We start from the raw sequence: 24,179 nt of genomic DNA on the forward strand, positions 1-24,179 counted from the left end.
GGAGAAGCAGCTTTTCCTGCGCTGCCCCGAGGACAAACATTCCCTGACCTGGGGGGGGAGGGCAGGCGCGGGAAGGCTCCGCATTTCCGCTCCGCGAAAGGGGACCCCCCGTGACCCCGAGCTCCAGCCCCAGGCCCCAGGGGAGCTGCCCCAACTGGGCCGCGCAGGGGGCAGGTATTTATAGCGCCCGCCAACCTCTCCTTCCGCCCGGGGCGTCCCGCGGCTGATCGCCCGCCCGCCCTTTCGGACCGAGACGCCTAGCCCCTCCCCAGCCCTGGCCCTGCACAGCGGGGCAGCCTGTGCAGCGAGCCCAGGCACAATGCTTCATTGCAGGGGGACGGTCTGGCCCGGTGCAGGGGGGGTTCTGGAGGGATGGTCTGGGCCATTGCAGGGGGGGGGGTTCTGGAGGGACAGCCTCGCCCAGTGTGTGTGTGGGGTTTCTGAAGGGATGTTCGGGGGGGGGCGGGGGCTTCTGGAGGGACGGTCTGGGCCATTGCGGGGGGCGGTTCTGGAGGGACGGTCTGGCCCAGTGTGAGGGGGGGGTTCTGATCCCACACAGGGAGGAGGGGTTCAGGGAGGCCTCTGGGGCTGGGGTGGACCCAGCACTGTGTGTGGGGGAGCCGGGGGGCCCAGCCGAGGTGCAGGTCACCAGCTACAGCCCCCTCTCCCTGGAACCCACGTCCGCCCCTGGGCTTGAAGGACGCTGGGGCAGCCTGGGCATCTGGGGCCAGGAAGGGTTGGGGGCTCAGTGATGTCTCCCTGCACCTTCCTGGGCTGGGGGGGCTCTGGGTCGGCCACTGCCAGCCCTGCCCACAAGTGATGGTTTGGGGACCCTCTCCAGATCATTTATTAGGTGTCAGAGTCAAATGGGGGAGATGAACCCCAGAGAACTGAACAGGCCAGCCACACCTGTGGATGGTCCCACCAGGAAAGGGGCGCCCCACGGCCCCATTAGCACCTCAGGCCCCACTCGCCACAGAATCTTCCAGCCAGGGGCTGCTTGGGCCATTCATTTCCCCCACCCCGCCCCGCCTGAGCCTCTGATCCTCCACCCCCACCCAGCCAGCCCTCCTGTGTCGCTGCCAGGCAGGTGCCGTCTCCTGCAAAGGTCCCCGCGCCGCAGGGAAGCTCCGACAGACCCAGCTCACCGGGCTGGTAGCTCTGGGCTCCCGGGCTGCGGGATTAGACTTGTGAGTCAGTGCGCTCAAGGCTCACAGCTGCACCCACGTTTCCACCAGGAGATCCCAGAGTAGCCGCTGTGCCCATGGAAGGAGCAAAGCCTTCACGGCTTGCGCCCCACTCCCGTGAAGAGGAGGGGGCAGCTGGATTCCTCCCACCAGTGGAGGTTGCAACTCAAAGCAAAAGGGAGAAGGAGGAAAGTGCCTGAACAAGGAGGTGCCTGGCCTGGGCCAGCCCCAAAGGCCAGCCAGAGCTTGCTAGTTATAGCAGCATCTGCCTTTGCAGCCGTAGGGTGGGGCCGGTCCCTGCTTTAACCTGTCCCTTGCGCTCGGTTCCTTTCCCGAGTTAACACACAACAGCTAGGCTGGGCCAGCGGGGGCTTTGGGGTGAGCGCTCAGGGGCCCGGGACTGGCCCTGTGGAACAGGGAGGCCCCTGATTGCCACTGCGATTCTCGGTGTACGGGGCCAGCCAAGGGGCCTGGCTCTGATGCTGTCCATTGGCTGTTACAGGGCCTGCCTGGGGAGTTCACACTTCATAAACCATTGGCGCAAACGAAGCATGGCGCTTACAGCCAGCGTGAGGCTAATGCCCAGCTGGCCTGAGGTTGGGACCTGCGCTTCTGAGCTGCTGCTGGCCAGCCTGATGCCGCGCAGCCCCCTGGGCACACCGCTGGGCACGTGTCGGGGCTCGGGCTCTGTGGGGCTCAGCCCCGGGCTAGGTTCTAGGAAATACGGTACAGGGTCAGGGCCCCCGACCTGCCACTGGCAGCTGGTGGGAGGGGACCTGGCCAGGAGGAGGTGGGGAAGGGGAACCTGGCTGGGAGCAGTGGGGGTGGGGGGGCGCTGGCCCGGAGCAGAGTGTGTGTGTGTGGGGGGGGGAACCTGCCTGGGAGCAGGGGGACGGGGGGCGCTGGCCAGGAACAGTGAGGGTGTGCACTGGGGGACCTTGCCGGGAGCAGAGTGTGGGGGGGGGGGGAGGAACCTGGCCAGGATCAGTGTGTGTGTGGCGGGGAGACCTGGCCAGGAGCAGAGTGGGGGCGGGGGCGCTGGCCGGGAGCAGTGTGTGTGTGCATTGGGGGACCTGGCCGGGAGCAGAGTGTGTGTGGGGGGGAACAGGAACCTGGCTGGGAGCAGTGTATGTTGGTTGCGGGGATGACCTGGCCAGGAGCAGTGTGTGTGTGTGTGGGGGGGGGAACAGGAACCTGGCTGGGAGCAGAGTGTTGGGGGGGGGACCTGGCCGGGAGCAGAGTGTGGGGGGGTGGGGGAGGAACCTGGCCAGGAGCAATGTGTGTGGGGGGGGGTGGGGGGGACCTGGCCGGGAGCAGAGTGTGTGTGTGTGGCGGGGGGGAGGAACCGGCCAGGAGCAGTGTGTGTGTGTGTTGGGGGACCTGGCCGGGAGCGGCCGGGGGGAGAGACCTGGCCAGGAGCAGTGTGTGTGTGTGTGTGGGGGGGGGGAACAGGAACCTGGCTGGGAGCAGAGTGTGGGAGGAACCTGGCCAGGAGCAATGTGTGTGGGGGGGGGTGGGGGGGACCTGGCCGGGAGCAGAGTGTGTGTGTGTGGCGGGGGGGAGGAACCGGCCAGGAGCAGTGTGTGTGTGTGTTGGGGGACCTGGCCAGGAGCGGCCGGGGGGAGAGACCTGGCCAGGAGCAGTGTGTGTGTGTAGGTGGGGGGGGAACCTGGCTTGCTCCCTTGCTATTCTTCTGCCATCAGCACAGTTTACATCTGGCAAGATAAATGGCCTCCTGCCCTCGCCCTGTTTCCATGGGGTTGGGGCGGCCAGGGGCTGGCGGCTGGGATGGATGTTTGTGTTTCTGGCTGGATCTCAGCAGCTGCATACGTCAGGCCAGCGCCGCCCCCATGGTGAACTGTTGCCAGGGCACAAGGGCAGAGGGCAGCCAGCGGCCTGGACAGGGACACACCTGGTTTGGGATTCCTGGGAGGCCAGGGGGCTGCCTTATGGGATTGAGGGGCACTGTGTGGGGGAGCCTAGGGCTGGACTAGCAGCAGACTGCAGGTCTGGAATAAGGGGCACCAGCAGAGCTGGGGGAGGGGAGGCTGGGAGCAGCGGGGGGCTGTGGGTCAGGATTGAGGGGCACCAGCAGAGCTGGGGGCGCTGGGGGAAGGAGGGGGCTGTGGGTCAGGATTGAGGGGCACCGGCAGAACTGGGGGGCTGGGAGCAGCAGGGCCTGGGGAGCTCAGAAGAGGCTACGGGGTTGGTCTGAGGTCCTGGCAGTGGGGCGATGGGAGGGGCCTGGGGGGTGACTGAGAATAACAAGCCCTGGCCTGCCACCCCTCCCCCACACCTGGACCTCAGGGGCCCCCTCTCCTGGGTCCTGCCCCCTGCGGCCCCCACTCCTGCCTCGGGCTCCCCATGCCTGGGCCTGCCCTAGGGCCCCACTGCTGCCCCCTCCTACTGGGGCTCCCCAGAGCCCTGCCCCCCCTGGACACTGGCAAAGGCCAGGTGGTAAGAGTACTGTTGTCCCCTTCCCCACTTCCACCCCAGATTGGCCCCAGCCCCCCAAGTCCCGCCGCCGGCCCCCCCAGGCAGGGCTGGCAGCAGCGTCCTGATGACTTTCCCAGCTTCACTCCCCTCACACGCAGGAATTTCCTTCCTCCAAGCCCCCTGCCGGCTTCCCTGGAGTGAGCCAGGGGTGAGGGGTGGGGGGGCTGGGGCAGGGGGGCCCTGCAGGGTGGAGGAGGAGGCGCCTTGGTGGGGGGGGGGATCCATGTTGCCCCCGGGCAGTGGGAAGAGCCGAGCCGCTTTCCCTGCTGCCACGGTGTACATCGGTGTGGCCAGGGACGGGTTGTTCCTGGAAAACACAGCCAGCTTGGCCAGGATGCGCCGCATGGTGGAGGGGTTCCGGCGGGGCAGGGCTGGGACAAAGGGTCACACAGTGCGTGTGAGCCGGAGCTGGGCAGGGACAGTGGGGGGGAGACAAACCCAGCGGTGCCAGGCGCTGCCCCAGGCACCGCCAGGAAACCCGCTGCCCTGGCACCAGCCTTGGCTCCGTGTCCCTCGGGGCCAACTTTTGTGCCTGTCTCTGGCCTGGAGAATGAGCTGCCTCGAAGCGACAACAGCCCGAGAGATGAGGCAAAGGGGTCAGTGCTTGGGAAGTGGGGAGGGAAAGAGCCCTCCCACCCCACTCAGCCCAGCCTTCCCCCCTGCAGCCCCTAGGGAGCCTGGCTGGGCAAGGCCCCAATCGGTGCAGATGGACCCACACACCTGAGAGCGGCCTTTAAATTAATGTTTATTCCTTATCATACAGTTACAGACTGAACTCGAACCCCAGGCGAGCCAGACCGCATGACTGGGCAGCCTGGGGGGGGGGGAGGGCCCCCCAGGTGAAATGAGCACCCTTCCTGCCTTGGGACTCTGCTGGGGGGCATAGGGGTGGGCACCGCAACTGGCTCCAGCGCCCAGGGCTCTGGCATAGACCCAGTTGCAACTGCTGCCCAGCGCTCAGGGGGTCAGAGGTGGCTGGCTGGCTCCTTGGCGGGGCTGGCAAGTCACAGCCAGGAGGAGCCTGGGGGGTATGGCATTACCCTGCTGGTGGGCACTGGGAGGTAGGCAGCCGAAGGGGAGCAGGGCAGCTTGAGGGGCAGCGGGCTGCCAGCCCCAGAGGAAGGTGGCCAAGGGGCACAAAGGGTCAAACACCCCCCCAGCATGTCCCACCCACAGGTCTGGCCTTGCCCCACCAGCTGCAGCGCCATGCGTGGGGCCAGGGTGCATATCTGGGGAGGGCTGCCATAAATGAACATCCCAAACTCCTTGCTCAGGGCAGCGCTGGGCACCAAGCTGGGCACCAGGGTGAGTTCAGGACTGAAGCATTGGGGCCTGAGGGGGGCTCACAGGCAGCAGGGCTGGATGCCTGTGTCCTGGCCTCACCCACCAGGCTGCTGGGACTGAGGTCCGGTGTCTTTGGGTGCAGGCTGGGTGGCATGGCCTTGGGCCAGCAGGATGCAGGGACCTGCTCGCTGGCTCAAGGCACCTGGCCTGGTGCAGCTCGGGGGCTGGGTTCTGCTGGAGGGGCTCAGCTCACACCTGGGTCTCTGTCTTGTGCTCACTGGTCTGTGGCTGGCACGCATCAGGCTCAGGGCCCAGGCACCCCCAGGGCAGCCGGCCCAGGCAGGGCAGGTGTGCGGGCGACAGGCGTGGCAGGGCCCTGGCGAAGCAGCGCACCTCACGGGTGGCAGGGATGTCCGAGAAGAAGGCCCGCTCCCGGCACAGCGGAACCTCGCCCTCGCTCAGCTCCAGGTCCTTCACCACAGCCAAGATCTCCTGGCGCTGCGCCTGGCCCCGCAGGCCCCGCACGTCCAGCAGGGCCGCCACATGCTTCCTCCTGCAGAGACAAGGAGAGGGTGAGGGGTGCTGCTCAGAACAGCCCCCCATGGTATTGGGCACATGCCCACGGAGCAGAGCCATGCCATTGCTGGGGCCATTGCCATGCCCACCCATGCCACTGGGCACATGCCCACAGGGGCAAAGCTGTGCCCAGAGCCAGCAGCCAGGGCACCACCCAGAGAGCCGGAGACGGGAGAGGCCAGGCCAGCTCCTTGCAGAAACCCGGGAACAAGCTCTTGACGCAGCCCAGAGAGGGGGCAACTCCTCAGACTGGCCTCGAGGGGGCGCAATCTCTCCCTAGCCCAGCCAAGGTCACGGGGAAGGACCCAATGTGAGTGGGGCTGGGGATGCAGCTGCCTCCTGCCATGGGGCAATGAAGGGAGCACCCCTCCCTTGGCAGCTGTGCCCCACCTGGGCAGAGGCACTTACTGAGGGGAGCCGCAGAGCAAGTGGGGGGGGCATTCACCATAGATAAGTGGACTCACCCCCCCTGGCAGTGTCAGCCTGTGCCCACTGGGAGCTGCCCCGTCAGCAGCCCCTGGCGATCAGCCTGGTGCCTAGCAGGACCCCCACCTCAGCACACCCCAGCGGTGTCAGCCTAGTGCCCGCCGGGTCCCTTCCATCAGCACCCCCTGACGGTCAGCATGGTGCCTGGCAGGCCCCCGCCATCAACTCCCCCTAACAGTTCCAGCCCAGTGCCCGCTGGGACACACACACACGCTGTGTGAGGGCGGCTGGCTGCACTGCAGGGCAGGAGTTTATTTAAAGCTCCTGCCGGCATTTTCAGGATGTTGGCTAAGCGCCCATGTAATCAGCACAGCCCCGGCCCCCGCTCCAGGCACACGCTGCTCCCGGGCAGCTCCTGCAGCGGAGAGGGAGGTGGGGGGCAGCCTGGTGCTTCTGCTGGTGCCCGACCCGGAGTTGGTTCTGGGGAACAGCACCGCTGGTGTCAGCTCTGGGCCCCACAACTGCTCCAGGGCCCTGCCGTGAGCTGGCAGCTGTCCCAGAGCACGGCCCAGCTCCAGGCGGGAAGATGCGCCCGGCACAATTGCAACACTTCCTTCCTTGGAGGCTCCTGCCACGGCGCTGAGCCTGGGGGCCGGGACCTGTGAATCCCACTGCTGGGAAAATGCAGCCAGCTGACGGGGGCTGGCTTAGGGGGATCTTTCCAGAGGCAGGTGTCCCAGATCCATTCCCAGGGCAGCGCCAGGCCAGTCCCGACAGGGGCAGAGCAGTCCAGCCCCTGGCAATGCCAGGCCAGCAGGTGGGTGTGTTGTGTGATGCTGGGAGGGGATGTGGTGGAGGGTGGCGGGGTTATATATGTCTGACACCCCGTCGCCCTCCACCGAAGGTCTCTTGCGGAGCAGCCTTCCACCCCTAGCCCCTTTTCCACAGGTCTCCACTTCCCTGGTGGCCACAACCACAAATTGCTCCATGGTGGCAGCCAGGGGAAGTCACTCCCGGGCCCCTTCCTGTCTGAGCCGCTTGTTTTTCTCCTCCAGCCCTGTCTTCAGCCACTCCTGCTGGTTGCCCCGCCCTGGCCGGCTGCAGGAAACAGCTCGCAGCCACACTTCACAGGCGATCCGTCGCCTCCCAGCCCTGAGCCCGGATGCCATCAGCGGAAGATGGAAAGAAGAGCCGCGCCAGGAGCGTGATAACCCCCCTTCGCCTCAAGAGTGATGCAGGCGGCCGTGGCAAAGTCCAGCGCCAGGCAGAGCTACGGACGTGGGCATTTCTATCTCCCCCCATCCCCATCCTGGGAAGCGGGTTGTGACTCCGGGTTCAGGAAAGTGCTGCTGGGAGCATGGAGGAAGGGGAGGTGTCTTGTGACGTTATCAACATATGCTGGGACCGTATAGATCATTGTTGCAATCAAAGTCCTGTAGTGGCACCAAATCTTGTATAAAGGGGGTCAAATGAGGTGTCTAAGACAAGGTTATGGTTTGCTGATTATGATTATGCTGTCTATATGTGTGTATCATTTTTGTAGTTAAAGTTATGAATATTGGCTCTATACTGTCTGTATTTCAAACTTGTGCTATGCTTCTGGGGAGCACTCCAGACAAGCTGGTGTCAGCTCTGCCTAGCCTGCTTGATGGCCCATTAAGGACCATCAGCTACACAATCAATGATGGAGTGAGCTGTAGCTCACAAAAGCTTATGCTCAAATAAATTGGTTCGTCTCTAAGGTGCCACAAGTCCTCCTTTTCTTTTTGCGAATACAGACTAACACAGCAGTTACTCTGAAAACAATCAACCCATTGAGAGAAGGCAGACACCTTAGGACTCAGCAAGGTGTGCAGGGACCTGCCTATGGACAGAACTCGGAGGTTTTTCCAGGCCACAGCTTGTCTTTGGGACAAAGAAAGAAAGACCACATGACAAGAGAATATTAAAAGCTGCTGCAGCTCCTCCATCTGGTCTTCAGTCCTGCTTCCTCCCTCTGGAGGGACTTTGCTACACTGAAGCTTTGAACCAAGGACTGAATGACCCATCCCAGCTGGGGATGTTCTCCAGAGACTTGATTTGAACCTGCAGTATATTCGATCGCTGCCGCAAGCCTGAACCAAGAACTTGGCCATGACTGTATGTCATTGATTCCATTTCACCAATTCTAGCTCTCATCTATAGCTTTTTCCTTTTATGAACAAACCTTTAGATTTTGGATTCTAAAGGATTGGCAACAGCATGATTTGTGGGTAAGATCTGATTTGCATATTGACCTGGGTCTGGGGCTTGGTGCTGTGGGATCGAGAGAACCTTTTTTCTTTTACTGGGGTCTTGGTTTTCATAACCATTTTTCCCCATAACAAGTGGTACTGTTGGGGATCCTGGGAAACTGGAGCGTCTCAGGGAATTGCTTGTGTGACTTGTGGTGAGCCAGTGGGGTGAGACCAAAGTCCTCGCTGGCTGGCTGGTTTGGTTTGCCTCGGTGTGCATAGAAACCCCAGGCTGGGGCTGTAACTGCCCTGCTTGAAGCAATGTGTCCTGTATTGGCACTCTCCGTTGGGTCCCGCCAGAACCAGCATCATTACAGGGTCCCACGCCCAATGGCCTGCTTAGCTCGATCAACCTTCTAATGCCGGCCGCAGCGCCGGGGGCCAAGCTGGGGGTGGGGGCGCGTTCTGACCGCTGCTGGGATCAGCCTGTGAGCTGGCAAGGACGCGCTGCGGGTGCCGTTGCCCCGGATCAGGGCCTGGCTCCCGGCTGGCGAGCGCTCTGCGGCTGGGACTGTCCCTGGTTATGCACCCATGCGGCGCCTGTCAGGCTGGGGCCCGTGCAGGTCCATGCTGTCCCTATGTGCCAGACAGGGTCTCGCCCCCACCCCAGCAGAGCACACCAAGGCCAATTCACTGGTATCCTGCTCCTTGGCACCAGCGTGTGCCACGTGGGGGCAGCCCCTAGCCTTCCCTACGTGGTGGGAGCAGCGACCGAGGGCAGCAGGCAGAGTCCCTGGAGCATGGCAGGGATGGGGGGGGAAGCAGAGGGAGGCCAGCTGGGGCCCCTGGAAAGCACATTGCCAAAGGCCTGGCCTGCCTGCGCCTGGTGCCAGGGGGAGGGCTGGCTGAGCAGGGCATGGGCACGGGCACGTCAGCACCACCTGCACCCACCGGGCAGCCAGTGTGTGTCACTGGTGCCCCCTGCTGGAGAGGGCAGGTGTGTCAGGATCAAATGCAACAGCCACTGCAGAATCGGGACTGGAATCCGACCCCTGTGGGGCCAAGCAGCTGGGGGATCCCTGCGGGGGGCTGCCAGCATTCAGCTCTGCTGGCGCACGGGAAGCAGCTGGGGGGTGTCGCCCCAGAGGGCATCTCCCGGGGCTGCATGTGGAGCGTTCGCCCCTGTCCCAAGCAGTGGTGCTGGCAAAGCCATTTGCCCTTTTCCCACCTGGTCAGAGCAGCAAGTTCACACTTGCGTCCGCTCTGGAGCCATCTGACCCTGGTCAATCTTCTGTCTCAGCCGGGGTGACCTGTGGTACTCTCTGCCACAGGAGGCGTGTGGGCACATGCTAGGCCCGGCCTTCCCAAGAGCTGGCTGATTTCAGGGCCAGGAGCCAACCCCCAGTGGGGGAGGGGGAAGGACCGTGGACCTGCATCGCACCCCTGGCCAGGTGCATTATGGGAGCTCACCGTCCCTAAGAGCACCATATACTGGGCTCGCGCGCTGCTCGGAGCTTGCCGGCTGTCTGGCAGAGCATGGCCCAGCGCCCCCTACAGGAGAGGTCCCAGTGCGGGGGGCTTGGGGTCTGTGCGGACCCAGGGGAGCTGGGAGCCACCCGTGCTGCCTCAGGGCAAAGTGCAGTCAAGTGATGGGTGGCCCCCCTTCAGTGGCAGCACTCGTCTGGCTCCCCCGGGGCTTTGCCTGGGGCCACGCAGTGGCCACTGCTCAAGCCAGCCCGGGGCCCTCCCGTGACAAGCTCTGAGCACTGGGGTGTTTGTTCTTCTGTTATGGACCCAGACAGCAGCCACGGCCCTGTGCCACGGAGCTCAGGGCTCTGCCCGGCCCTCAGCCCGCCTGGCTCTGTGACACTCAGCCGGGGCACAAGGAGCGAGAGGGGGAGCGGAGAGGGCAGCCCAGTTGCAACCCCAGAAGGGTCTCCCCAGCACTGCAGTGCAGCCAGGGCAGCTGTTTAACACGCCCCAGGGATAGGGCAGGACTGCGGCGGGGGGGGGGGGGGGGATTCATTAGCTGAGCTCCAGCTCAGCCGAGACTTTTAACAGCCTCAAGAGCACAGGGGCACCCAGATCTCCCATCCAACCACCCACTGCACCCCTGCTGACGTGGGGAGGCCAGACAGCAGCATGGCCCCCAATGCGCTGGGAGCAGGAGTCCAGGGGGGGTGCCAAGGTGCTGGCCCCCTCACTGACGCTTCAAGGGATGAACCTGTTCCCTCCAGCCCCACAGCAGCCCCCTGTGGGCCGAGGATGGAGCGACACTGGGGGATCCCCCAGAGGGAGGATTTGGGGGAACCTTGCCGGGGGAGGTGCAGGTTGGAGGCTGTGCACAGGTCCCATGGTGCCCCCTGCAGTGCCCCCCACTCACCGGACGTCAGGGAAGTCCCGCACCAGCACCCCCACCTCCATCTGGATAGAGGGCGTGTCCTCCAGCCGCAGGATCTCGGCCAGGTGAGGCACCGCTGCATTCAGCCAAGATGAGGTCGACTTCTGTGGGGAGGGGCCAGTCAGGACAGGGCAGGGGCTAAGGAGATTCCCCCCCAACCCCGCCCAGCCATGCCACCAGTGAGACTGAGGGGACAAACTGGAGCTCAGCTCCCCCCAGTCCTCCAGGAGAACCCCCAGCACCCAGGGCAGCATGGCCCAGCAGGCAGGGCTGGAGGCTGGTGCTAATCCTGGCTCCTTCACCGCCCCGCTGTGGGAGGCTAGGCCCATCGCTGCCCTGCGCCGTGCCTCAGTTTCCTCTTCCACCCCTGCGTGAGCAGACGTGGGAACTCCAGTGGGCAGGGCTCCGTGTCCCGATCTCGGCACAACCCTGACACATGGCAACAGGATGTGCGGGGCACCCCCGCTCCACCTTCACTGTTTTACCCTAAGCCGGGCCCAGCTGGCTCTCCCAGGCTCTCCCCTCCGCCAGGAGGGCTGCACCTGCCCTTTCCTCTGTGCCTGGCGCTGCCCAGAAACCCCCCTCTGGGCAGCCTGCAGCTCAGACGCCCTCCCCTCTCCCGATCCACCACCCCAGTTTAGCAATCTTGGAGATTCAGCCCCATGGGGGGGTCCTCACAGGGCAGCCCACCCTGCCCCACAGTGCAGCTACAGCGTGGCCCCCCACACCTCCCAGCCTCCTCCCCGCTCACCAGCTGGCCGAAGAGCTCCTGCAGCTGGCGGCCTTCGTCCTCCAGCCGGGCCGCCACCTTGCCTCTCATCTTGTTCGAGCTGCAGACGAGCCGGACCTGCAGTAGGGGCCGGACGTACTCGACCAGCACCCGCCGGTGCACCTCGTTCACCAGCGCCTGTGGGGCACACGACAGGCTCAGCCACGCAGCCTGTAGGGGAGGGGCAGACTCCCCCCAGCTAGCCCACCGCGGTGGGGGGAGCCCCCAGGGATGCTGCCACACACTGCACTGTGGCTATTCCCTGCCCACAGGGCCCATGGAGGGCGGATCAGGGGCCTGGGCAGAGCGCATTGCACTGTGGTTATTCCCTGCCCCCCAGTGCCTTCAGATGCAGAATCTCAGGGAGAAACCTCCCCTGGAAGTTGTCCCACGGCGTCCAGCTCAGCAACTGGGAGGTCCCTGGGAAGAGACGCCAGCACCATGGCAGGGGGTCGGGGCTGGGTCCAGGGCCATGGCAGAGGGGCGTGGCCTGGAGAGGCACGAGGGCTGTGGTGGTGGGGGGCTGGATAGAGGGGCAGAGCCTGATGAGAGGCAACAGGGCCGTGGCGGGGCAGGAGGCAGTGGGGGCGTCCGGAAAGCAATGGCTGCTCTCCCTTCTGCCCAGGCCCCGTCCCATGTGGCTTCTCCCCACACCCTCAGCAGCACCCACCTTGTATGGCTCCGGCTGCATCGTCCGCAGCTTCTGGGCGTAGTCCGTGAGCAGCACGACGATGGCGTCGAAGCTCTCCGAGCTGGTCAGCCACTTCCTCTTCATCAGCTTGTGGAAGTAGGGCTGAAAGGAGAGGCCAGCCTCAGCACCAGAGCAGAGACGGGCACCCCCAGGGGGCACATGGGGACCAGGCCAGGTCCCCTCCCGTCTGCTGCTGCAGGCAGGCCAGGAGTGGGCCAGATCTCAGCAGCGCCCCCTCTGACGGGCTGGACAGTGCCTTGGCCAGGCTGCTGGCCTCACCCCGCTCACAGCTCCCCTCTGTTTGGATCCAGAGGGCTGGGCAGTGGGGGGCAAAGGAGGACAAGCCCCAGGTCTCCGTGCAGGAAAGGGGCAAGCTGCCATGACCCCCCACAGCGCCCGGCCCTCTGCCCCCTTCCTATGCTGGCAGCACTGACATCTGCTGGGATGAATGGGGGCCTCTGCCACCTCGCCCTGCCCCCGGCTCAGACAGGCCTACCTGTCCCCCAGCTAGGAACATAAGAGCGGCCAGGCTGGGTCAGACCAATGGCCCCGCTAGCCCAGTATCCTGTCTCTGACCGTTGCTGGTGCCAGGTGCTTCAGAGGGAACGAACAGAGCAGGGCTATTTTCGAGTGATCCACCCCCAGGCTGTCATCCAGTCCCAGCTTCTGGCAAGCAGAGGCTAGGGACACCCAGAGCATGGGGCTGAGTCCCTGCCCTGTTGGCTAATAACCACTGATGGACCTGTCCTCCAGGAGCATTTTTAAACCCAGCTACAGTTTTGGCCTTCACAACATCCCCTGGTAGTGAGTTCCACAGGTTCACTCTGTTGTGCGAAGACTTCCTTCCTTCTGTTTGTTGCTACCTATTAATTTCCTGGTTCTTGTGTGATGTGAAGGGGTAAATAACACTTCCCTAGTCACTTTCTCTAGACCAGGCATGATTTTATAGACCTCCGTCATATCCCCCTTAGTCGTCTCTTTTCCAAACTGAGCAGTCCCCGTCTTTCTAATCTCTTCACTCGCTGAAGCGGTTCCACCCTCTTCTCTGCACCTTTCCCAATTCTAACCTCTCAGATTTGAGCTGGGGCGACCAGCCCCGTGCACAGTCTGCCAGGTGTGGGCGTACATGGACTGATAGAGGGGCAGTATATTGACTCTCTCATTATCTGACAGATCCACCTTACCCCCACAGACAGACCCAGGCCAGGTCCCGCAAGTGCCCCGGCCTGCCCCCCACATACCCGGAGCTCCTCGAAGAGCTGCTGGGCCAGGACACGGTTGCAGAGACGGGTCACTTTGTCCAGGGCGGCGTTGGCCTGGCGCTGGGGGACATTGCTCTCCGGGTGGCCAAACTGCACCAGCTTCTCCACGTACTCCCTGGGGAAACGGTGCCTGTCAGCAAGCCGGCCCACAATGCACTGCAGCAACGCCCCCTCCAGGCATGGGCCCCAGGCCCCGAAATCCAACCCTGCCCCCGGCACCCTGGCAGGGGCCCAGGGGACAGATCGTGCCATGCTCTTCACCCAGGGGACCTTGGATATGGCTGAGGGGAAGAGGGGACCTCAGGGGAGTCCAGCTGGGTGGGAGTCCAGCAGGGGTCCTTGGTGGCCTGACTAGGGAGGGAGCCCAGTGGGGAGCCTGGGGAGGGCACAGCACAGCCATGGAGGGTAACCAGCAGGAGGTGCGGGGGGGGGGGGAAAGGAGGGGGGTTGGCCACAAGGGACCTAATGGGGGGACGCAGGGTGCCTGCTACAGGCTCCGTAGGCCCCTGGACCTGGGTGGGGGGAATGGGCTGGCTCACCCCAGCCCTGGGCAGGCAAAAGGTATGGGGGCCCCTCACCTGAAGGGGGGGCAGCAGTTGACGAGTGTGATGGTCCTGCCCACATAGCTGTCGGTTGGGGGGCCGCTCTCGCCTGGCCTCTGGTGAAACTGCTCCACCTTGCTCTGAAAGCTGCAAAAGGGGAGAGATGGCCCATGCTGAAGGGGTGTCCTGAGGCTCCAGGGGGATCCCCACCCCCCCATACCAGGGACAGCCCTGGCGGGGGGGATCCCTGCCCCTCCCTGCCCAGGAAGGGCATCCTTGTACCACCAGGCACACGTCCCACAGTGATCCTCTCTGACGGACCCCAGGGGAGGGACCTGCACCCTCCACCCCGCTCAGCTGCTACCTTCCAGACCCCTTCCTCCCCCAGACCAAACCTCACCCAGCATGGGGAGGGGAGAGAAACCCGAGCCAAGGGCTGTAGCCCACAGGGCTGGCTTGGCCTTCCTTGTCTTCAGCCGTAAGGCAGGAAATCTGGAGGCCTGGGAGATGCTAGCCTAGGCAGGCAGCCTGAGCACAGCTCAGGCCAGGGAGGCTGGACAGACGGCCTGACGGCTGCCCCGAGGTTTGGGGAACGCGGCGGAGGAGCCTGCTCAGTGGGAGATGCCACCGCAGGGACAGGGGAGTAACGACTGTCCATCGGCCGAGCAAGACGTGCCGGGGCTGAGCTGAACGGGCCTGGACAGGGATGAGGACAGGGATGAATCTGTTACCCTGCAGGAAAAGGGCACCTCCCTCCTATGCCGGGGAAACGGCTGGATTTGGGCACTAGCCTGACTATCACTAACAGGGAAACCACCATGCGGAGCAGGGTCTTCAGTGATTAGCTGGGCGTCCCCCATCTGACCCTGCAACCCGCTGGGCCCATCAGAGCCATTGGCACGCCCAAGATGGGGCCGGCTGCTGCCTCTCACCGCCAGGCCGCCCAGGAAGCGCTTCGGCCCAGGGCAACACCCCAGCTGGTGCTGAGGGCTGGGCTGGGGGCTCCGACCGGGTCACATGGCTTGGAGCCCTCCTGGCTTCTTCGCCGAGCCCAGTGAAAGTCCCCCGGGCTTTGCTGCGTGCTCAGCGTGAGCGCCCTGGTCCCGCACCCCAGGCTCTCGCCAAGAGACAGCTCCTGGGTTTGAGCCCGGCAGAGCCTGATGCTGGAGCCAGAGCCTAGGAACCCTCTGACCGACTGGCAAGTAACACAATATTATTAACAGGGCCGATCTCTCCACGCAGCCCATGGGTCTCCCAGCCCAGGGGGGCTGGCCGCGCTGGGTGGGGGTGTGTGGCTGGGAGCCCTCCGCGATTCCCCCCACAGGGAAGCCCCCCCGCCCCCATCTGCTGTCCTCCCCATGAGTTCTGCACGGTCACCCCAAAGCAGGCCCCTGGTGTAGCCTCTCTCTCTCCCCTGTACCTCTGCAGGAACTCGGCCAGACCAGCCAGGCAGCAGAGCACTATCTGCTCCCCAAACTCCGGTGTGATCTGGGGGGCTCTGTCCACATGGGCCTTCAGTACCTGCAGGGAGAGAAGCAGGCCACTGAACTGCTGGGGGAGTGGGGAGCCTCCTCTCCCCCTGCCGCCGGGCGCACGGACTGGCCCCAAACCTCCAGCGGGCACGACTGACTCACCCCAACTGCAACAAAGGGGAGACCCCAGCAGGCCCTGGCCGAGCCCCAGGCACCATCAGCTGCACCCAGCACCGCCTGGGGAGGGGCTGCGAGCTGCCAACCCAAGGCAGGTCCAGCCAGGCCCCAGGCACCCAGCACAGCCCAGGCCTGGCTCAGCAGCTGTCTGCTCCCATGGGGCACGGCGCTCAGGGGGCTGGCCAGTGGGCAGCCTGGGGGGTGGCGCTGGCTGCCTGGCAGAGGGGAGCCCCGCATGGGGCCCATTGCAGAGCTCACGGGGGGCAGAGGACTAACTCTCTGGCCCAGGGGACCTGCCCCGGGGGTACTGGGGTCGGAGCTGCCATCTGCTGTTGGCAGCTTTCCCCTGTGGCCCCTACAGCCTGGGGGAGGGGGCGGGGGGGAGGCAAGACTGGTAGAGCCCACCTGTGCCCTCTGCCAGCTGGAAGCTGGAGCCGGAGCTGATCAGCACGAGCCCCAGACAGCACCCCCAGGGCCGGGCGCCCGCACAGGGGCCAGCAAGTGAAGAGCTCTGGGGGCAGCCAGTGGGGGGCCGGCGTCCCCCTGGGACAGCCGTGTCTTGACAGGGATTGGGGTCCAGGATGGGTGAGCCTGGGGGTAAGCCTTGCCCTGGCTCTAGGGGGATGGGCACATGGGCCCACTCCACACCCAGGGTCCAAAGGGAGCTGGCTCCGGAGGAGGGGAAGGCTGGACCTGGCCACCTCGGGGAGGGTGGGGGAGCCCGGATCAGGCCCCAGACCAGCTCAGAGGCTCCCACGGACTCCCTCCTTCGGCTGGGCCATGGGCTGCCCTGGCCATACCAGACACTCCTGGGCCCAATGGGGCAACTTCTGGCCCCACTCAGCCAGCATGACAGGCCTGAGACCACCAGCACCCGGAGGGTGAACAGCTGATTGCATGGGCGGTGGGGAGGGTATGTGTGTGGCAGGGAAGGCCGGGGAGAAGGGAGCCAGGGAGGCCCAGAGGCCAGGCACAAGGGGTTCCAGATTCGATGGGGAATGACCATGGGAGGCTCCGGGGGCCAGGCACAGTGGGGAAGGGGTGTGGGTGGCTAGAGGGCCAGACACTTCATGGGGTGGGGGTCCAGGCACGGTGGGAAAGGGGCATGGAGGCCCCGAGGGCCAGGCACGGCGGGAGGGGGATTGGGAGGCCCAGGGGGGCCAGGCACGGCGGGGAAGGGGCCTGGGGGGCCAAGGCACAGCAGGAGGGGGTGTAAGGGGCCAGGCACAGCAGGAGGGTTGTAGGTGGTCCAGGGGCCAGGCACGGCGGGGAAGGAGCGTGCCCAGGTGGAGCCGGGTAGCGGCAAACGGCCCTGCCCTGGACGCACCGAGATCACCCGGCTGGACAGCTCCAGGTGGCCGTGGTCCCGTCCAGGCTCCTGTGCCCAGCGCTGCTCCTCCTCTCGCAGCTCCCGGCTCATGTCCGCCGCAATCTTGGTCTAGGTGGGAATAGAAGCTGTCACAGGTGGGGGGGAGCTCCGTGGGGGGTGCATGGGCTGCCCCAGCACCACCTGCCCTATGGCCTGGCATCCAGCCAGCCGGCTCCCAGACAGGCCCTGCAGCTCGGCAGGAATGTAAACTCCTCCCCCCACGACCGGCTCATTAAAGGACTGACACCCCCAACCCCCTGGACTATTTGTGGGGGGAGGAAATCACCCACTCCCAGCTCAGAGGCACCACGGGAAGGGGAAGGGGAAGGGGGTGGGTAGGTGCCATGGGGAGAGGGTGGGGCAGATGTGGGGAGGCGCCAGAGGGGAGGGGAAGGCCCTGGGGCTGCTGCGGGGAGGCAGGGCGGGGGGGGGGGGGGGAGAGGGGTGTGCCTTGGGGGGTGGGCACCAGGCCCCACCGTTACCTTCACTGCTGTGGCGCAGGCCTCCTCCAAGCGGCGCTGGGTCTCGGGGGGCAGCAGGGGCTCTTGCTCGTGGGCGCTGAGCAGCGGGGCAATGTCCAGCCGCCCCAGCACCGCCCTGGGGGCAGAGACAGCCATGAGGGCAGGGCCCCCCCGCAGCCTCCCTGCGTGGCCCCCTTCCCAGTGACAGCTCACAGGGCGCCAGGGCCAGGTACCGGCCCCTCTCCTCCCCCCACCCCCCCGTGCCAGGTACAGCCCCCCCTCCATGCCAGGTACCAGCCCCGCCCCCACCCCCCCGCCAGGTACTGGCCCCCCCAGTGCCAGGTACCAGCCCCGCCCCTACCCCCCACCCCCCCGCCAGGTACAGCCCCCCCACCCCCAGTGCCAGGTACCAGCCCCGCCCCTACCCCCCACCCCCCAGTGCCAGGTACAGCCCCCCCGCCCCCAGTGCCAGGTACCAGCCCCGCCCCTACCCCCCACCCCCCCTCGCCCCCAGTGCCAGGTACCAGCCCCGCCCCTACCCCCCACCCCCAGTGCCAGGTACCAGCCCCGCCCCTACCCCCCACCCCCCTGCCAGGTACAGCCCCCCCGCCCCCAGTGCCAGGTACCAGCCCCGCCCCTACCCCCCACCCCCCAGTGCCAGGTACCGGCCCACCCCAGGCCAGGTACTGACCCCAGAGCCGTCCCGTCCCCCCGCCCCGCCCCGGGAGCCAGCCCCGCCCCCTCACCTGGGGTAGGTGTTGCTGTGCCAGTCCAAGAGGAAGTAGAGCTCGGCGATGGACAGGCTCCTCTGGGCGATGCTGCCCAGCAGCTGGGCCAGCCCCTCATGGTAGCTGCGGGCGTAGACGCCCAGGGCCTGGTACTCGGGGGGATACGCCGGCAGCAGGTGGCTCCTGAAGGCGCTCAGGTCCTCCACCAGGCAGCGGGTCAGGCGCTCCACGTGCCCCGCCAGGGGGCCGCCACTGTCCTCGGCGCACTGGCCCAGCCGCTCGCCCACCGCCCGCTTCACCGCCTCGGCCCACCTGCGGCGCATGGCCCGGGGCCGGGGCCCGGGGCCGCCCCCCTGCGCCTCCGGACACCGCCGGTCCGCGGCCTCCTCCTGCTCGATCACGCACACCACCAGCTCCAGGGACGGGTAGGTGCCCCGGGCCGCCAGGGCCTCGGCCAGCACGGCCCACAGCTGCTGCAGCAGGGCCTCGTAGAGCAGCGCCACGTCCTTGGCCTTGCGGCTGCCGGCCTTGGCCCCCTCCCCGGCCTCGCCGCTCGGGGGGCCCTCCCGCCCGCACTCCGCCTCCAGCTCGATGATGTGCTGGTCTGCTGCCAGCAGGTCCCGCTGCTGGATCAGGTTCAGGATCTCCAGCACTGCGGGCAGCGGAGCAGAGAGGTCAGCCCGGACCCCGGGGGAAGGGGAGCCCCGGGCGGGCACAGCCGGGGACTGCAGGTCAGGAGAGAGGGGCACCGGCAGAAAGCCCAGGGCTGGGGCAGGCGGGGTTGGGAGTGAGGGGCGTCGGCCCCGGGCTGGCACAGCAGGGAGCTGTGGGTCAGGAGTGAGGGGCACTGGCAGAGCTGTGGTAGGGGGGACACAGAAGAGGTGTGGGTCAGGAGCGCTAATCCCACACACACTCCAGCTCTGGCCATCTGCCCAGAGCAAACTCCGCCCGGCGGGGGAAGCGGAGCCGGGAGGCAGAACCCCAGCTTGGCTCTACGTTGGCCCCAGCCCTTCTGGAGAACCTGGACTCTGGGTAGGAGCCAGACGTGCCCCTTGCTGCCCCCCTCCCCCTGCTAGGGCTGCCCCTCTGCCCTCGAGGTCAGCTGAAGAGCCAGCAGCCAGCAACCCCAGCCCAGTGGGGTGGGTAGAACAGGCAGGAAGGGCAGGCCCTGTGCCCAGCTGGCAGGGACACTCCGTCCCCCATATGGGTCCCTGCCCCACACGCTGGCTGGGAACTGCCCACCTCTGTGTCCCATGGGCCCAGTGGGGCAGGACACTCCATCTGCCGGGGCCCACTGGCTGCTGGATCAGTGTCCGGGAAGGCCAGGAGCAGAAACAATAAGTCAAACAACAGCTTGGCTGGGCTGGGCTGGACAGGGGACGACCACAAACGTGGCCATGAGCCGCCCCACGCCGAGCCCCAACCCAGCCAGGGGCTGGCCACTGTGCCCTCATGGTGTCCAGCCACCTGGCTCTGGGGCAGAGCACCCACACAGTGTTGGGGGCAGGCAAGGCCCCTGGCTGGGGTGAGGGACACAGCACACGGCCCAACACCTGGGGGGCACAGCTCTGCCCAGCCCTTGGGACCCACAGCCAGCCCAGGTGGGCTGGTGACATGGGGTGCTGGGCCTGCCGGGGGAGCAGACAGCACCCTCGCTTCTCCTCCCCTGCCAGGAAGGGGCGCTCGGCCAGCAGCAGAGAACAGGGATGGGAGAGTCATGGGGGGGGTAGGGGGTGCTCTCGGGTGACCTCTGACCCCCTTCTGTGACCTGTAAGTGACCCCCCCACCTGCCCTTGCCCTGCAGCAGGGAAAGGGACACCGAGCGCCATGAGGCCCTGGCAAAGCAGAACACCAGGGTCATCTCCTGCTTCCCCCAGAGCCCGCCTGCTCCGAGAACACGTCCGATTCACTGGCTCCCCACCGGTCTAGCTCCTGCACCCACCAAACCTCGCCCCCAGCGGGACAGATCCTCCCATGGGGCGGCACACGCTGAGCTCTGTGGGATGCCCGCCCCGGGGGCACAGCAGGACTTCATTCCACACCCCTCCCGGCACCGTGCCAGGGGAAGCTCCACTGGCATTCGGACAGAAACATCCCACACCCAGCCCTGCAGAGGGCAGCTGGGAACGTGGCCCAGGGAGACCGAGAGACGCAGACGCCAGGGGGCAAAGCGGCCTTCAGCATGGCCACCAAGGGCAGGGTTCCTCGGCCCATCTCAGATTATCCATAGCACCTGACTCTGAATTTTCCAAGGGTTTTTGGAGGGGGAGCCTCAGAATTGTTCCCGCAGCCCCCCACCCACAGGTAGAGATCTAACCCCCTGCATCTGTATCGGTCCCTACCCCCCCCCTCCTCAGACCAGCGTCCCAGCACCTCCACCCCGGGTGCTGGGTCGCACCGGGGTCTCATGGCCAAAGGATCCCCCCAGGGACCGCAACCAGGAACCGGCTGGCTTTAAAGCAGAGACATGCAAGAGGGCGGGCGGGGGGGGGGGGTGGAGGAGGGGGGGATTTGCATCTCAAAGGATCCCTAATTGGTAGGTGTTTGCTCTCTATCCACTGGGTTTGGTGCCCTAGGGTGGGACAATGGGGCCTCTCTGGAGCCGGGGGCAGACAGGGTGGCTCCATGGGGTGATAAGGGATCTGCTCAGAACTGGCTGTTCCAGGCCCTGGTGCCGTGTTATCTTCCAGTTCCCCACTGGGCCTCATTCCCCACAACCCTGGGAGTGGGGCTGGGCTCCCCCCGGGCAGAGCCCCAGGTCAGGCACCAGCCAGGGCATTGCCGGGCCCATCCCATGCAGCTGTGTCCTGTGTCACTCACAGCACCTCTGTGGTTTTAGAGGCTTTGCCAAGGACCATTAGTCACAGCATGGCTGCCCCGTCTGGGAACCCCACTCCCAGGGACGAGACTTACCCCATGCAGAGCGATGCCCTACAGCGAGCCGGGCCCTGGGAAGAGCCCACTGTGCAGATAGGGAAACCGAGGCAGAGAGGCAAATGGACATACACAAGGCCACAAGAGCCAGGGACAGAACCCAGGGTCCTGGCTCCTAGCCCCCTGCTCTAACCACTAGACTCCCTCCCAGAGCCAGGACTAGAACCCACACACATCTCAGCTGGGAGCATGTCACGGCCGGCACCAGGGTCCCACTCTGCGCACAGGATGCCCTGCGACGGGCCCTCACCACGGCAGCTCCTCTCAGCACCGGGGCCAGCCGGGAAGTGGGACCGACCTGTCACCCACGGGCAGGGCGCATTGCGGGGGAGTGGGGGGGGGGGACGACGACGACGACAGAAAGAAGCAAGGCTGGGGGGGGGAGGAGCTCCGGAGGGCTCCCCCGTGGGCTGAGGCTCTTGGGAGGGGGTAGCTGCAGGGGCTCAGGGGAGTGCCTGCGAGAAGCAGGGGCACAGACAGGGGGCAGATCTATGGCTCCCCCCCCCAGCTCCTCACAGTCCAGGGGAGGGGGTGCCCTGGGGACATGACTCGGCCCTTCAGCAGCTCCGTCGGGCAGGCTGCCTCCCCGGGACGTACCTGGGCACACGCTTCCCCACATCCCCCCTCGCGGCAGGGCCCCCCAGCTGCAGCTCCCCACCCGGCACGGAGGGCCCGGTTCCCCCGGCCGCGCGCCGGCTCACCTGACAGAGGCTCCTGGGCCTTGGCGGTGGTCTCCACCTCCTGGGCGGCGCGCGCCGGCTCCGGGGCCTCGGGGGGGCTGGTCTTGTCCACCAGCGAGGCCCGGTGCGCCCGGCCCCCCAGGCCCAGCTTGAGGAAGGTCATGCGCTTCCCGGCATCAGGGGCGCCCTCGCGCTCGGCCGGGCAGCTCTCCGGCCCGCCCGGGCTGTCCTTGCGTCGCCCGTTCAAGCGCTGCAGGAGGCTGAAGTCCTCGGAGCTGCGCCGCGCCTTCCGCTTCTCCGGGGCCCCAGGGCCCAGCTCCCCCTCCAGCAGGCGGCCCAGGAAGGAGCGCCGGTCAGGCCCCTTGTCCCCGGCGGGAGCCTTCTCCTTGCCCGCCCCTTTCTTGCCTTTGCCCAGCCGGAAGGGGGAAAGGCCCACCAGCCTCTCTAGTGTTGCCCGGCGCCGGTCCAGGCTGCCATTGAAGAGGTTGCGTTCAAAGCCACCGCTCTGCTCCTCTGCCTCCTCCAGGAAGGGGTTCTGGTCCCCCAGGATGGAGTCCCCCGAGTTCTCCTCCAAGTCCTCCTCGAAGGGGTTGGTGCTGCTCTCCTGGGCCAGGATCAGCTCCCCAGTGCCGCCTGGCGCCCTGTTGGTCTTGGCCATCTTCAATTTGTAGGGGTTCTTAAGGACCGGCATGGCCGCCACTGCCTGGGACCTGGCAACACAGGAGACAGGGTCAGGCCCCGAGTGCGGGACGCGGGGATCCCAGTGCCACGGGAGGAGAAGCAGCTGGGGACACGGAACACCCAACCACTGCCTAGCGACATATACCACCATGGCATGCCCTGTCCCCTGTATCGCACATACCCTGTACCCCATGCCCTGTACTCCATTGCACACCCTGTATCCCATATCATAGAAACAGAGAAGATAAGGTTGGAAGGGACCTCAGGAGGTCATCTAGTCCAACCCTCTGCTCGAAGCAGGACCAACTCCAACTAAATCATCCCAGCCAGGGCTTTGTCAAGTCTGACCTTAAAAACCTCGAAGGATGGAGATTCCACAACCTCCTGAGGTAACCCATTCCAGTGCTTCACCACCCTCCTAGTGAAATAGTGTTTCCTCATATCCAATCTACATCTCCCTCACTGCAACTTGAGACCATTGCTCCTTGTTCTGTCACCTGCCACCACTGAGAACAGCCAAGCTCCATCCTCTTTGGAACCCACCTTCAGGTAGTTGAAGGCTGCTATCAAATCCCCCCTCACTCTTCTCTTCTGCAGACTAAACAAGCCCAGTTCCCTCAGCCTCTCCTCGTAAGTCATGTGCTCCAGCCCCCTGATCATTTTTGTTGCCCTCCACTTGACTCTCTCCAATTTGTCCACATCTTTTCTGTAGTGGGGGGCCCAAAACTGGACACAGTACTCCAGATGAGGCCTCACCAGTGCCGAATAGAGGGGAATAATCACTTCCCTCGATCTGCTGGCAATGCTCCTACTAATGCAGCCCAATATGCCGTTAGCCTTCTTGGCAACAAGGGCACACTACTGACTCATATCCAGCTTCTCGTCCACTGTAATCCCCAAGTCCTTTTCTGCAGAACTGCCGCTTAGCCAATCGGTCCCCAGCCTGTAGCAGTGCCTGGGATTCTTCCATCCTAAGTGCAGGACTCTGCACTTGTCCTTGTTGAACCTCAGCAGAGTTCTTTTGCACCAATCCTCCAATTTGTCTAGGTCACTCTGGACCTTATCCCTACCCTCCAGCATATCCACCTCTCCCCCCAGCTTAGTGTCATCTGCGAACTTGCTGAGGAAGCAATCCATCCCATCATCCATATAATTAATGAAGATGTTGAACAAAACCGGCCCCAGGACCGATCCCTGGGGCACTCCGCTTGATACCGGCTGCCAACTAGACATGGAGTCATTCATCACTACCTGTTGAGCCTGACGATCTAGCCAGCTTTCTAGCCACCTTTAGTCCATTCATCCAGCCCATACTTCTTTAACTTGCTGGCAAGAATACTCTGGGAGACCGTATCAAAAGCTTTGCCAAAGTCAAGATATATCACGACCACCACTTTTCCCATATCCAGAGCCAGTTATCTCATCATAGAAGGCAATCAGGTTGGTCAGGCATGACTTGCCCTTAGTGAATCCACGATCAGGAACAGTCAACACCTTCCTCTCCTCCAAGTGGTTCAAAATGGATTCCTTGAGAACCTGCTCCATGATTTTTCCAGTGACTGATTCTCCTTCTTCCCTTTTTTAAAGATGGGCACTATATTTGCCTTTTTCCAATCGTCCAGGACCTCCCCCGATCGCCAGGTGTTTCTCTGCAGTCACATCAGCCAACTCCCTCAGCACCCTCGGATGCATTGCGTCCGGCCCCATGGACTTGTGCATATCCAGCTTTTCTAGATAGTCCTTAACCTGTTCTTTCACCACTGAGGGCTCCTCACCTCCTCCCCATACTGTGCTGCCTAGGGCAGCTGTCTGGGAGCTGACCTTGTCTGT

At 64.9% G+C, this 24,179-nt stretch overlaps 1 protein-coding gene and 1 long non-coding RNA gene across 5 annotated transcripts in view; one reads left to right on the top strand and one right to left on the bottom strand.

Annotated features, from left to right (window-relative positions):
* Positions 1-4,411: 4,411 nt before the first annotated feature.
* The window catches only part of EXOC3L2 (exocyst complex component 3 like 2), a 33,901-nt gene continuing 14,133 nt past the window's right edge, over positions 4,412-24,179 (bottom strand). For 2 of the 4 annotated variants that reach the window (XM_084612698.1, XM_084612697.1), the window contains exons 2-12: positions 21,690-22,378; positions 18,073-18,706; positions 17,348-17,462; positions 16,824-16,934; positions 15,268-15,368; positions 13,884-13,994; positions 13,285-13,420; positions 12,023-12,145; positions 11,335-11,490; positions 10,566-10,687; positions 4,412-5,520 (exon numbers count right to left, since the gene is read on the bottom strand). In XM_084612698.1, the coding sequence (XP_084468824.1) occupies positions 5,217-5,520; positions 10,566-10,687; positions 11,335-11,490; positions 12,023-12,145; positions 13,285-13,420; positions 13,884-13,994; positions 15,268-15,368; positions 16,824-16,934; positions 17,348-17,462; positions 18,073-18,706; positions 21,690-22,359 (2,583 nt within the window). In that variant the 5' untranslated portion in view covers positions 22,360-22,378 and the 3' untranslated portion in view covers positions 4,412-5,216. Of the gene's footprint in view, positions 5,521-10,565; positions 10,688-11,334; positions 11,491-12,022; positions 12,146-13,284; positions 13,421-13,883; positions 13,995-15,267; positions 15,369-16,823; positions 16,935-17,347; positions 17,463-18,072; positions 18,707-21,689; positions 22,379-23,600; positions 23,786-23,809; positions 24,176-24,179 lie in introns of those variants that run through there. The other 2 variants (XM_084612699.1, XM_084612700.1) reach the window with 2 other exon arrangements.
* Positions 6,013-7,710, top strand: LOC311511821. Its single transcript, XR_014709346.1, has 2 exons — positions 6,013-6,786; positions 7,025-7,710. It is a non-coding gene; the product is annotated as an uncharacterized lncRNA (long non-coding RNA).

This window comes from Lepidochelys olivacea (assembly GCF_965140295.1).
Source record: "Lepidochelys olivacea isolate rLepOli2 genome assembly, chromosome: 23".
Taxonomy (NCBI): Eukaryota; Metazoa; Chordata; order Testudines; family Cheloniidae; genus Lepidochelys; species Lepidochelys olivacea.